Here is a 12312-nt window from a genome sequence, read left to right as displayed (position 1 = left end):
TTTTGGGAATTTTGGGGGATTTTTGGCTGATGGGTTCCGGGAGCTGGAGGTGGTTTGTGCTTCGGCAAGGTGGAGCACTACGCCGTGCTCAGCAACCGCCAGCAGGTACGGAGGGAAATCAGGGAGATTTGGGGGATTTTGGGAGGAATTTTTGGTAATTTCTTGGGATTTTGGGGGATTTTTTGGGAATTTTGGGGGATTTTTGACAAATGGGTTCCAGGAGCTGGAGGTGGTTTGTGCTTCGGCAAGGTGGAGCACTACGCCGTGCTCAGCAACTGCCAGCGGGTACGGAGGGAAATCAGGGAGATTTGGGGGATTTTGGGAGGAATTTTTGGTCATTTCTTGGGATTTTTGGGGATTTTTTGTGAATTTCTGGGGTGTTTTTGACCAATGGGTACCGAAGATGGCGGTGGTTTGTGCTTCGGCAAGGTGGAGCACTGTGCCGTGCTCAGCAACCGCCAGCGGGTATGGAGGGAAATCAGGGAGATTCTGGGAATTTTTGAGAGGAATTTTTGGTCATTTCTTGGGATTTTTGGGGATTTTTTGGGGAGTTTTGGGGGATTTTTGACTGATGGGTTCCGGGAGCTGGAGGTGGTTTGTGCTTCGGCAAGGTGGAGCACTACGCCGTGCTCAGCAACCACCAGCGGGTACGGAGGGAAATCAGGGAGATTTGGGGCATTTTTGGTCATTTCTTGGGATTTTTGGGGATTTTTTGTGAATTTCTGGGGTGTTTTTGACCAATGGGTACCGAAGATGGCGGTGGTTTGTGCTTCGGCAAGGTGGAGCACTGTGCCGTGCTCAGCAACCGCCAGCGGGTACAGACAGGAAATCAGGGAGATTTGGGGGATTTTGAGACAATCCAATAAAAAATCTTTTCAATCCCAAGTTTTTCCCACCTTTAGACCCCAAACCAGGCCGTTTTAGGCCTGTTTTTCCCACCTTTAGACCCCAAACCAGGCCATTTTAGGCCTATTTTAACCCTTTCCAGGCCTGGAAATTGGCGGGAAACACCTGAGGGCTTTGGGCAGCTTTAGGAATTTCTGGGATTTTTCTGCAGAAATGAAGGAATTAGAATAAATTTATTTATTTGGAATTGTGCCCCAGGCCATCCTGCAGCTGGACAGCCCCAAATCAGCACGGTACATGCACAGTTTCCTGCAGCAGTACCCCTATTCCATGGGGGAGCACACACTCACCTGCTCCTTGTCCTGCCATGCGGACACTCCTGAGGTAAAAATTCTGCCTTTTCCACCATCTGGGTATTTTATTTTTGGGGGTGGGAGAACCTTCCTGCAATGGTTGGGATTTTTTTCCCCTCAGGGTTAAAAATTTTCCCTCAAATTTGGAATTTTTTCCCTCATGATTGGGATTTTTCTGTCAGGGTTGAGGGGTTTTTTCCCCCTCACGCTTGCGGGTTTTTTTCCTCAGGGTTGGGATTATTTTTTCCCTCAGGGTTGGGATTTTTTTTTTCCCTCAGGGTTGAGATTTTCACTCAGGGTTAAAATTTTTAACTCAAAGTTGGGATTTTTTTTCCTTCAGGGTTAGGGGATTTTTTTCCCCTCAGGATTGGGATTTTCCCCTCAGAATTGGGATTTCCCTCAGGGTTGCGACTTTTTCCCCACAGGGTTGGGATTTTTCTCTCAGAGTTTGTGATTTTTCCCCCTCAAGGTTTGGATTTTTTCCTCCCAGCTTTGGGATTATTCCCTTCAGGGTTCAGATTTTCCCCTCATGGTTGCAATTTTTCCCTCAGGGTTTGGATATTTTCCCTCATGGGTTTTTTTTTCCCTGAGGGTTGGGATTTTTTCCCCTTAGGGTTGGGACTTTTTTACCTCAGGGCTGGGATTTTTCTGCCAGGGTTGAGGGTGTTTTTCTCTCAGGCCTGTGATTTTTCTCCCTCAGGGTTGGGAATTTTTTTTTCCCTCAAGGTTGGTGTTTTCACTCAGGGTTAAAATTTTTACTTCAGAGTTGGGACTTTTTTTTCCCTTCAAGGATGGGACTTTCCCCTTAGGGTTGGGGTTTTCCCTCAGGATTTGGGTATTTTCCCTCACATTTTTTTCTTTTCCTCAGGGTTTGGATTTTTCCCTCAGGGTTGGGATTTTTTCTCTCGGGATTGTGATTTTTCCCTCAGGGTTTAGGATTTTTTTCCCTCAGGGTTTAGGATTTTTTTCCCTCAGAGTTTGGATTTTTTTTCCCTCAGGGTTAGGGGGTTTTTTTCCTCTCAGGATTGGGATTTTTCCCTTAGGGTTTGGGATTTTTTTCCCCTCAGGGTTTGGGATTTTTTTCCCTCAGGTTTTGGGATTTTTTTTTTTCCCCTCAGGGTTTGGGATTTTTCCCCATTAAGGTTTGGAATTTTTTCCATCAGGGTTTGGGACTTTTTTCTCTCAGAGTTTGGGATTTTTTTCCCTCAGGGTTTGGGATTTTTCCCCATTAAAGTTTGGAAATTTTTCCCCATTAAGGTTTGGAATTTTTTCCATCAGGGTTTGGGATTTTTTTCTCTCAGGGTTTGGATTTTTTTCCCCTCAGGGTTTGGGATTTTTTTTCCCACAGGGTCTGGGATTTTTCCCTCAGGACTGGAATTTTTCCCATCAGGTTTGGGATTTCCCCCCCCAGGACTGAAATTTTTCTCCTCAGGGTTGAGATTTTTCTCTGAGAGTATGGGATTTTTCCCTTCAGGTTTTGAGTTTTTTCCTCAGGGTTGGGATGTTCCCCTCAGGATGGGATTTTTTTCTTCTGGTTTTCGGATTTTTCTCTCAGAGTTTGATTTTTCCCATCAGGGTGGGGATTTTCCTTCACAGTTGGGGTTTTCTCCTCAGGCTTTGGGTTTTTTTTTTCCCCTCAGAGTTTGGGATTTTTTTCCCCTCATGTTTTGGGATATTTTTTCCCTTCAGGGTTGGGATTTTTTCCCCTCAGGGTTACAAATATTCTCCCTCAGGATTAGGATTTTCCTCTCACAGTTGGGATTTTTCCCTCAGAGTTTGGGATTTTCCCCTTCAGGTTCTGAGATAAATCCTGGATTTTAGGGATAGGGATCAGGATTTGTAGAGAATTATTGGATTTTAGGGATAAGGATAAGGAATGGCTGGATTTTAGGGATAAGACATGGTTGGATTTTAGGGATAGCATTTGGGGTTTTTAAGGAATAGTTGGATTTTAGGTATAGGGAATGGGGTTTTTAAGGAATGGCTGGATTTTAGGGATAGGGATAAGGAATGGTTGGATTTTAGGGATGAGAATGGGATTTGTAAGGAATGGTTGGATTTTAGGGATGAGAATGGGATTTGTAAGGAATGGTTGGATTTTAGGGATGAGAATGGGATTTGTAAGGAATGGTTGGATTTTAGGACTAAGGGAATGGAGTTTTTAAGGAATGGCTGGATTTTAGGGTTAGGAAATGAGGTTTTTAAGGAACTGACAGATTTTAGGTATAGGGATTACAGGTTACAGGGAATAGCTGGATTTTAGGGCTAGGGAATGAGGTTTTTAAGGAATGGCTGGATTTTAGGGATAGGGACTGGGATTTGTAGGGAATTATTGGATTTTAGTGATAGGGATAAGGAATGGTTGGATTTTAGGGAGCTGATCCTGCTGCCTGTGCCCAAATCCATCCCAAATCCCAAACCCACTGCCTTCCCAGTGCCTCCTCTGGAACTGGAAAATCCTGACCTTGGCTTTTGTTTTCCAGGCTGAAAGTGGGAAAAGGGAAGTGAAGAGAGAGGAAGGGAGCAAAGCAAGGTACAACCTGCAAGGATTTTGGAAATTTTTGGGAATTTTATCCATTTATTTTCTCTCTTGGAATGTTTATCCACAATTAGAGGTTGCTGAGCCTCCCTCCAGCTTTGTCCTGCTGCTCCTTCTTCCCAGTCTGTGTGCTCCAGAGCAAAAATATTTGGGATTTGTTAAAAAAATAATGGAAAAATGGTGTGAAATCCCAATTTTCTGTGGAGTTTTCCTTATTTTTCTCCCCTGCTCAGGTCCTGGCTCCTCCTGTTACTTTTATTCCATCCTGCAGCTCTTCCCTCTATCCCTGCCTCTGGAATTCCTCTTCCCAGCTGCTGAATTCCCAGAAATTTTTAGGAATTTCTGTTAAATAGGTCTTTAATCCCATTTTTTTCTGTGATTCCAATTTGGATTTCTGGATAAGTTTTGTTGTTAAAAAACCCAAAATTGTGTAAGAATGATCCTAAAATTTAAGGAATTCTGTTATGGAAAAGCTCTGTAATTCCCAGATCCCGTTTCTTTTTTTGTCATTCCATGAAACTGCTGAATTTTGGGAGCATTAATTCCCAAATTAATGGGAATCTCTTCCTCACAGCCACTTCTTGATTCCAGACAGGTGGAATTAAAATTAAATTTAAAATTAAAATTAAGAGGGACTTTTCCTTGAATCCCAGCTCCTGAAAAGTTGGAAAATTGACATTTTTCTTTGCTCCACTCATTTTCCACATAATTTTATTTTATTTCATTTCATAGGAAACAAAAAATACCAGAATTATTCTTTTAATTATTAATTATTCATTCTTTATCTGAAGCTTTAATTAATTAAAGTCTATCCCTGGGCTCTGCCTTTCCCAGGCTGCATTTTCCATGAATCCAGGGGGGAGTTTTCAGTGAATCCCAGGATTTTTCCATGAATCCCAATGGAAGAGAAAACAAACTGATCACAGTCAGAAATGTTGAATTAATGGGAAAATCCCTTTGAGGGGGGATCCCAAATCCCTCTCTGCTGGACAATCCTGATTTTCCCAGGTTTTGGAACAGAAATTCCTTGCTGGAATTCTGCTGGAATTGATGCTCCAAGCAGAGCCATCCCTAATTCCAAACTCATCCCTAATTCCAGACTCATCCTGTGGGATTCTTTCCTTCAGGGAAGAGCCTGAAATTCCCTGGAAAGCTCCATCACCTTGGTCTGTGTTATCCCAGAGAGTTTTCCATGGAAAACAGGGATTTTAAACCCAAATCAAATCCAATCCCAAATCCAAACCTGCTTTCTCAGGATTGGGAACTGCAGACAGAGCAAAGCTCTGCTAATTCCCTTATCCAGGAGCTTTGTTTTGGTTGGATTTTCCCATTTTTCCCTCCGTGGGATGTAAATTTTCTGAGGCCTGAGGTCTCCAAAATGTGAATTCTTCACCTCAATTTGTCACCTTGTACCACAGAATTCCCAATCCCATTTCCTGATGCTCCAGGAAAAACCCTGGAACTTTCTGGGAATTCTGGAATTCTCCCTCCATGGTTTGATTTCTTCTGTTTCTTTGAAATGCTTTTAGCTCTGGCTTGAAAAAAATCCCAGAGGGATCGGGAACGGTGCAAAAAACACCCGGAAGTCCATCAGGAGAGCCCAGGAAAGGCCAAAATCCCAGCCCAGATGTCCCAGAGGAGATTCCAGCAGGACAGCTGGAGATTCCAGAGTCCCAGCAAGGAGGAGCAGGGATGGATGTGGAGGGACTGGATCCTGGAATTGGAATTCCCGTGGATCCTGCTGGCAGCAAATCGCCCGGAACGAGGGCGGAGGAGAAACCCGGAGCGGGGAAGGAGGAGGCTCGGGATGAGCCAGAGCTGGAAATCCAAAAGGAGGATGAGGAGCCCTCTGCTCCTGCTGTGGATCCTCTGGAATCTTCCAGCAAAGGGATCCCAGCTGGAGGAACACCAGGAGCCATCCCTGGAATGTCCCCGAGCTCGGACGAGGCTCCTGCGACGTCACCCGGTGTCACCCAGCCCAGCACGGAGCCGACTGCTCCAGAAAACACTCCTGTTCCTGAGGCTGGGAAAAGCAGCTGTGAAACATCCACGGAGAGGACAGCTGTCCCAAAAATTGGGGATGCTCCAGGGAGAAACTGGGATGTGGCTGGAGCAGAGAAAGAGGGGACGGCGGAGGAATCCGTGCTCAAAATGGGGGAAAATCCGGGGACAAAAGCTGGGACAGAGCTGGAGAAAACACCTGGAAAAACGTTCTGCAAGGGTGGGGAAAACTCTGGGAATGCTGCTGGGGAGATCCATGTGGGAAGTTCGGTTAAAATCCCACCAAATAAAGGGGTGGGAGCTGCAAAATCCGACGAAAGCCACGCTGCAGCTCCGGTAGATCCCGCTGGATCCGTGAAGGAATCTTGCGCTGGGAAAACCATTCTGAAGGCGGTGGTGTCCGTCCCAGATATCCTGAAACAGAGAATTCCTGTCAGGATCACTGAGCCTTCCCCGGGAAAAGCTGGGGAGCAGAAAATCCCCCCCAAAACGGGACTGGAGAAGAAAATCTCAGGCAAAACCGTGGCTCAGCCTGGAGCTGGGAACAACCAGTGGAAAGGGAATGGAAATTCCGGGATGGATGCACAGGGAGATGGTGGGAAGAGCTCATCCCAGCAGGAAAAGGATTCCCAGCTGGAATCTCGGGCAAATTCAAAGCAGCAGGGGGAGAGTGGAACATCTGGAACATCTGGCACGAGAGAAAATCCCGGCGGGAATCAGGTGAGGAGAGCAGGAATTCCGGTGTTCCCTGCAATTCCAGGATCATCCCTTTCCCTTTTCCATAAATCCCTGGGCCACCAGAGGAGCTGCTGGGCCACCAGTTTCTTTAAGCTGCAACATGAGGGTGGAACTGGTTGGAAAATCCTTTGGAAGTTGTTTTGGAAGCAAATCCAAATTCCTTGGAGCTGTGCTTGGTGAGGGTTGGGATTTCCTGGGATTTCATGGAATTTTTTGTCCCATTTTTGCAGGCTCCTGGTGGGGGCGGTGCTGCAGCTTGGAAAGGCAGTGCTGGAAAACAGAAGGAGGTAAGGAAGGAAAATGTGGGATTAAAACGAAAACTGTGGGATTAAAAGGTTGGAAAACTGGGATTAAAAAGAAAACTGGGATTAAAAGGATGGAAAATGGTGGGATTAAAATGAATCATTTGGGGTGAGGCACCCATTCCTTTGGATCCAGAACTTTGAATTTGCAGGAATTTTATCTGTTGAATTTTATCCCTTTAATTTCATCCACTAAATTTCATTCCACTGAATTTTATCCCTTTAATTTTATCCATTGAATTTCCTCTATTGAATTTCATCCACTGGATTTTATCCTTTTAATTTTATCCATTGAACTTTATCCACCTAATTTTATCCACTAAATTTTATCCCTTTAATCTTACCCACTGAATTTTATCCGTTGGCCTTTACCCACTGAATTTTATGCCCTTGATTTTATCCATTGAATTTCATCCACTGAATTTTGTCCACTAAATTTTTATCCCCTTAATTTTACTCACTGAATTTTATCAATTGAATTTTTCCATTGAATCTTTTCCATTGAATTTCATCCACTGAATTTTTATCCACTGAATTTTATCCGTTGAATTTTATCCATTGACCTTTACCCACTGAATTTTTATGCATTGACCTTTATCCACTGAACTTTTTCCTTTGAAATTTGTCCACTGAATTTTTATCCATCAACCTTTATACACTGAATTTTATGCATTGAAATGTATCCATTGAATTTCATCCACTGAATTTTAGCCTTTTAATTTCTCCACTGACCTTTATGCACTGAATTTTTTCCATTGAAATTTATCCGTTGACCTTTATACGCTGAATTTTTTCCCATTAAAATTTATCCATTGAATTTCATTCACTGAACATTACCCATGGAATTTTATCCCCTATTGATCCTCTTCATTTTTTCCAAAGGGAAAAATTCATTTTCCTGAATGAAACCTGAGTTAAATTAAATTAATTACTCAGCACAACGCTGCGATCTAAGCCCTGAACACATTTTTTTAAATTTTTTTAATTAAATTTGGGATGATTTCTTTTCTTCCTAAATATTCCCATAGGAGGAAGAGCTCTTCCCCTTCAACCTGGACGAGTTTGTCACGGTGGACGAGGTGCTGGAGGACGCCGAGTCTCCGGTGACGCCGCGGCGAAACCCCCCGAGGGGGAAGAGAAAAGAAACGCCCAAAGCCAACCCTTCGGAGCCGGCGTCCAAGAAGAGGAGAGGGAAGAGTTGCGGAGCCGAAGGTGAGCTGTCCTTTGTCACCTTGGATGAGATCGGGGAGGAGGAGGAGGAGGAGGAGGAGGAGGACGCGCCGGCGCCGCTGCCGGGCGTCGACCCGCGGGGCCTGGTGGTGGTGGATGAGGTGGTGGAAGAGGAGGAGCTGTCGGAAGCGGTGAAGGATCCGCAGGCGCTGCTGACGCTGGATGAGATCTCGGAGCAGGAGGAGCCGGGAGCCCACGGGCCCCGGGCGGAGTTTGAGGAGCGGGAGCTGAAGGCAGAGCCCTTGGTGACCGTGGATGAGATCGGCGAGGTGGAGGAGCTGCCCCTCAACGAGCCGCCCGCGCTCAGCGCCGCCGAGGAGGGAAAGGCCCATCCCGGGGACTGCGCCGCCTCCCAGGTGCCCGACGACCCCAACGCCCTGGTGACCGTGGATGAGATCCAGGAGGACAACGAGGACAATCCTCTGGTGACTCTGGATGAGGTCAACGAGGATGAGGATGATTTCCTGGCCGACTTCAATCACCTCAAAGAGGAACTGAACTTCGTTACGGTCGATGAAGTCGGTGACGAGGAAGAAGAAAACACCTTCCCAGGGAAGAACCTGCCTGAAGATGAAGATGATGAAGATATTGTTGCTGTTGCAGGACCAGAAGAATTGGGGATTCTGGGAGATACAAATCCAGAGGAGGAAATGGCTGAAATCTCCAAGCCAAAAGGTGAGGAACATCAAGGCCAGCTTGGACGGGGCTTGGAGCCAAGCCCACCTGTGGACTGGTGGAAGGTGTCCATATCCATGACCTTTAGGTCTCTCCCAACTCAAACCATTCCATGATTTCATTCCACAGTTCCATGGTTGTGTTCCACCATCCCGTGATTCCATTGCACAACTCCATGGTTCTGTTGCACCATTCCATGGTTCTGTTCCATGATTCTGTTCCACCATTCCTTGATTCCATTTCACAATTCCATGGTTCTGTTCCAGCATTCCATGGTTCCATTTCACAATTCCATGGTTCCATTCCACAATCCCATGATTCTGTTCCACAATCCCTTATTCTGTTCTACAATTCCATGATTCTTTTTCACAATTCTATGATTCTGTTCCACAATTCCATTATTCTCTTCCACCATTCCATGATTCTGTTCAACAATTCCATGATTTTGTTCCACAATTCCATTGTTCTCTTCCACCATTCCATGGTTCTGTTCCACCATTCCATGGTTCTCTTCCACCATTCCACAATTCCATCCCAACGTGCATTTCTGTCTCCAGCAGCTCAGCTGGGATCAGAAGATGCAGAACCAAAATCTCAGCAGAAGAAAACGACTTTTCCAGGTGTCCCCAGGACACAGAGCACTCCCAAAGGTAAATCCAGAGGAATCCCCCAAAATGCTCACAGTTTTTCCTGGCTGGAAGATTCTTTCCTGCCCATTGGAAAACTCCTCCCATGCCTCACAACCAGTGAACCTCAAAGTCAGGGCCCAAAATCCGTGGTTTTTCTTGGCTTCTCCAAATCCATGTGTAACCAGTTGGTTAAACTTGGAAGCCTCTCATGGGAAGTTTTTCCCTGAAATTCCCAAATCCAGGTGGAATTGTTGATCAGGGTGCAGTGTGGTGTCTCCTGAGGATTCCCATCCTGTGGCAAGTTTTATTCCCAACATTCAGTGTCTGGAAAGGAGGGAATTGCTGCCAGGGCTGTGAAGTGGGGGTGGAGAGATGTGAATTCTGGGGGGTCAGTCCTTCAGAACTGCTCCAGCCTCCATGGGGTCAGTGCTTCAGGAACTTCCTGAATTTCCATGGAGTCAGTCCTTCAAGAAGTGCTCCAGCTTTTTTGGGGTCAATCCTTGAGGAACTTCCTGAATTTCCATGGGGTCATTCCTTCAGGAAGTGCTCCAATGTGGGTCACTCTTCCCTGGGATCAGTCCTTCAGGAATGTGGGTCACACTTCCATGGGGTCAGTCCTTCAGGAAATGCTCCAGCTTCCATAGGGTCATTCCTTCAGGAACTGCTCCTGTCTGGAGCAGTTTTTCCATGGAGTCAGTCCTTCAAGAACTGCTCCAGCTTTTGTGGGGTCAATCCTTCAGGAACTGCCTGAATTTCCATGGGGTCAGTCCTTCAGGAATTGAGTGCTCCAACTTCCATGGGGTCAGTCCTTCAGGAACTGTTCCAATGTGAATCATTTTTCCATGGAGTCATTCCTTTAGGAACTGCTCCAGCTTCCTTGGGGTCAGTTCTTCAGGAGCTGCTCCAGCTTCCATGGGGTCATTCCTTCTGGAACTGTTCCAGTTTTCAGGAGGTCATTCTTTTAGGAACTGCTCCAGCTTCCAAGGAATTGGTTGCTTCATTCCCTGAAAATGGTGTGTTTATTGGAAATGGAGATAACCCTGTGGATAGAAACAGGGCAAGGACCCGCTTGGGTGAAAAAAAGTGATTTTTGGAATGTTAAAGAGCTGCAGTTTCCCCCTGAAGAATCCCAATTCCCCCATATTTGGCTAAAGGAAGGTGAAGTTGGAATATTCCTTGGAGCTGTGTGTGGTGACTGTGGTGTTTCCTCAGCTCTGGATATCCTGGTGCCAAAGGCTGGATTCTTCTGCCAGATCTGCTCCCTCTTCTACGCCGACGAACCCTCCATGATCAACCACTGCAGGACCCCCCTGCACAGGCAGAACATGGAGGTACTGCCCAGGAAAGGGGGAATATCCCCCAAATCCTTGGATTTGGGGCTGTGGAGAGTTCCCTGGGGGTTCCTGTTTGATGGGGTTTGGGAATATGCAATGTTTTTATTGTGGGGAATCCTGATGAGATTAGGCCACGTTCCCCTCAGGAGCTTCCTGTATCAGTGTCATCCTGGGAGCCAAATTTTGGGGGATTTGATGGGACAAATCCCACAGGAGTAGCTGGTGAACCTGGCCAAGGTTTTCCTAGCTCGGGTTTTAGGGGATAATCCTGGAATATCCATTCAGCACCCACCATCTCTTCTCCCTTCTCCACAGAAATTCATGGCCAAGCAGCAGGATAACAGCGGGGAGGAGCCGAGCTCCAGGTGATGGACGACGCTTTGGGGCCAGTCAGTTCTGTGTGTTTGGATTTCCCTTAGAATTTGGGGTCAGGAAGGAGCATCCATGGTGTAAAAACTCAGTGCTGGGAACAGACTAAAACCCAAACCAGGAGAGGGTTGGATTTGTGTTTCCAATCATCCGACGTGGGAGAGACTTGCAGGTGTCCCCAGGAAATAAATGTTCTCATTGTATAGTTACCCCAGGCCTTGAGTTTGGGGTCATTCCTTAGGGTTTGGTGGCTCTGGATGATGCTGGGAATCCAGGGAGATGGAGAGAGTCATGGGAAGGGTCTGGAGCTCCAGGAGCAGCTGAAGGAGCTGGGAAGGGGCTCAGCCTGGAAAAAAGGGGGATCAGGGAGGATCTTCTGGCTCTGCACAGCTCCCTGAATTCCTGGAGCCAGGTGGGAGTTGGGATCTGCTCCCAGGGAACAGACCCAAGCTAGGGGCTAGGAGAGGCTTAGGTTAGATATTGAGAAAATTCCTTCCTGGAAAAGGCTGGAATTTCCCTGGAGGGGTGGAGTCCCCATCCCTGGGGGAATTTACCAGCCCTGTGGATGTGGCACCTGGGGACAGGGACACTGGTGGCCTGGGCAGAGCTGGACTCGATGCTCTCAGAGGGATTTTCCCAACCCAAACAATTCCATGACTCCCTGCCCCCAGCCCCCTCAGCTCCATGGTGACATTCCAAACTTGGGGATCCCCCTGGAGCACTCAACACCTCCTGGGACTCAGCAGCAGCTGACAGAGCCACAGGAATTCAGGAATTTGGGAATTCCTTTAATTAATTTGCCCGTGGTTGGGGCTTGGGGCACCCTGTGCCTTTTTGGGAAGCACATGGGAACCATTCCTCCCCGTGGACTTCAGCCAGGTGGGTCAGAAGGGCAAATCTGAATTAAATCCCTGGGAATTCTGAACTTGGGATCAGTGCCAGGGTCCAGAGAGTGACCATGGCTGTGGGAAAGGCCCTGAGGTCAGGATGGGCAGGGCAGGGATGAGCCCCCTGCTCTGCTGGGAACAGCTCCTGATCAAGAAAACCTTTCCCACTGGGACATCTCTTGGTTGATGAATTCCTCCCATTGGGACAGAGTTCTGTATCCCTTGACATTGCCATGGCACTGCTCTGGGTGTCTCCTGGTGTCCCCTTGGCACAGGTCTTGGCCAGTGAATTCCTCCATTTGGGACATCCTGTGGTTGATGAATTCCTCCATGTGGGACATCTCTTGCTGGATTAACTCTTCCCATTGGGACAGAGTCTTGTATCCATTGACATTCCCTTGGCACCACT

General features: G+C 46.9%; 1 protein-coding gene across 4 annotated transcripts in view; it reads left to right on the top strand.

Moving 5' to 3' along the window:
• Positions 1-11225, top strand: part of ZNF638 (zinc finger protein 638) — a 43267-nt gene extending 32042 nt beyond the window's left edge. For 2 of the 4 annotated variants that reach the window (XM_056489326.1, XM_056489324.1), the window contains 8 exons: positions 1105-1230; positions 3683-3732; positions 5268-6459; positions 6708-6764; positions 7808-8684; positions 9242-9334; positions 10526-10644; positions 10963-11225. In XM_056489326.1, coding sequence (XP_056345301.1) covers positions 1105-1230; positions 3683-3732; positions 5268-6459; positions 6708-6764; positions 7808-8684; positions 9242-9334; positions 10526-10644; positions 10963-11016 — 2568 coding nt within the window. In that variant the 3' untranslated portion in view covers positions 11017-11225. The remainder of the gene's footprint in view (positions 1-1104; positions 1231-3682; positions 3733-5267; positions 6460-6707; positions 6765-7807; positions 8685-9241; positions 9335-10525; positions 10645-10962) is intronic. The other 2 variants (XM_056489327.1, XM_056489325.1) reach the window with 2 other exon arrangements.
• The last annotated feature ends 1087 nt before the right edge of the window (positions 11226-12312 follow it).

Source organism: Oenanthe melanoleuca, chromosome 4, assembly GCF_029582105.1.
Source record: "Oenanthe melanoleuca isolate GR-GAL-2019-014 chromosome 4, OMel1.0, whole genome shotgun sequence".
NCBI lineage: Eukaryota > Metazoa > Chordata > Aves > Passeriformes > Muscicapidae > Oenanthe > Oenanthe melanoleuca.
This window is presented reverse-complemented; position numbering and strand designations above follow the sequence as displayed.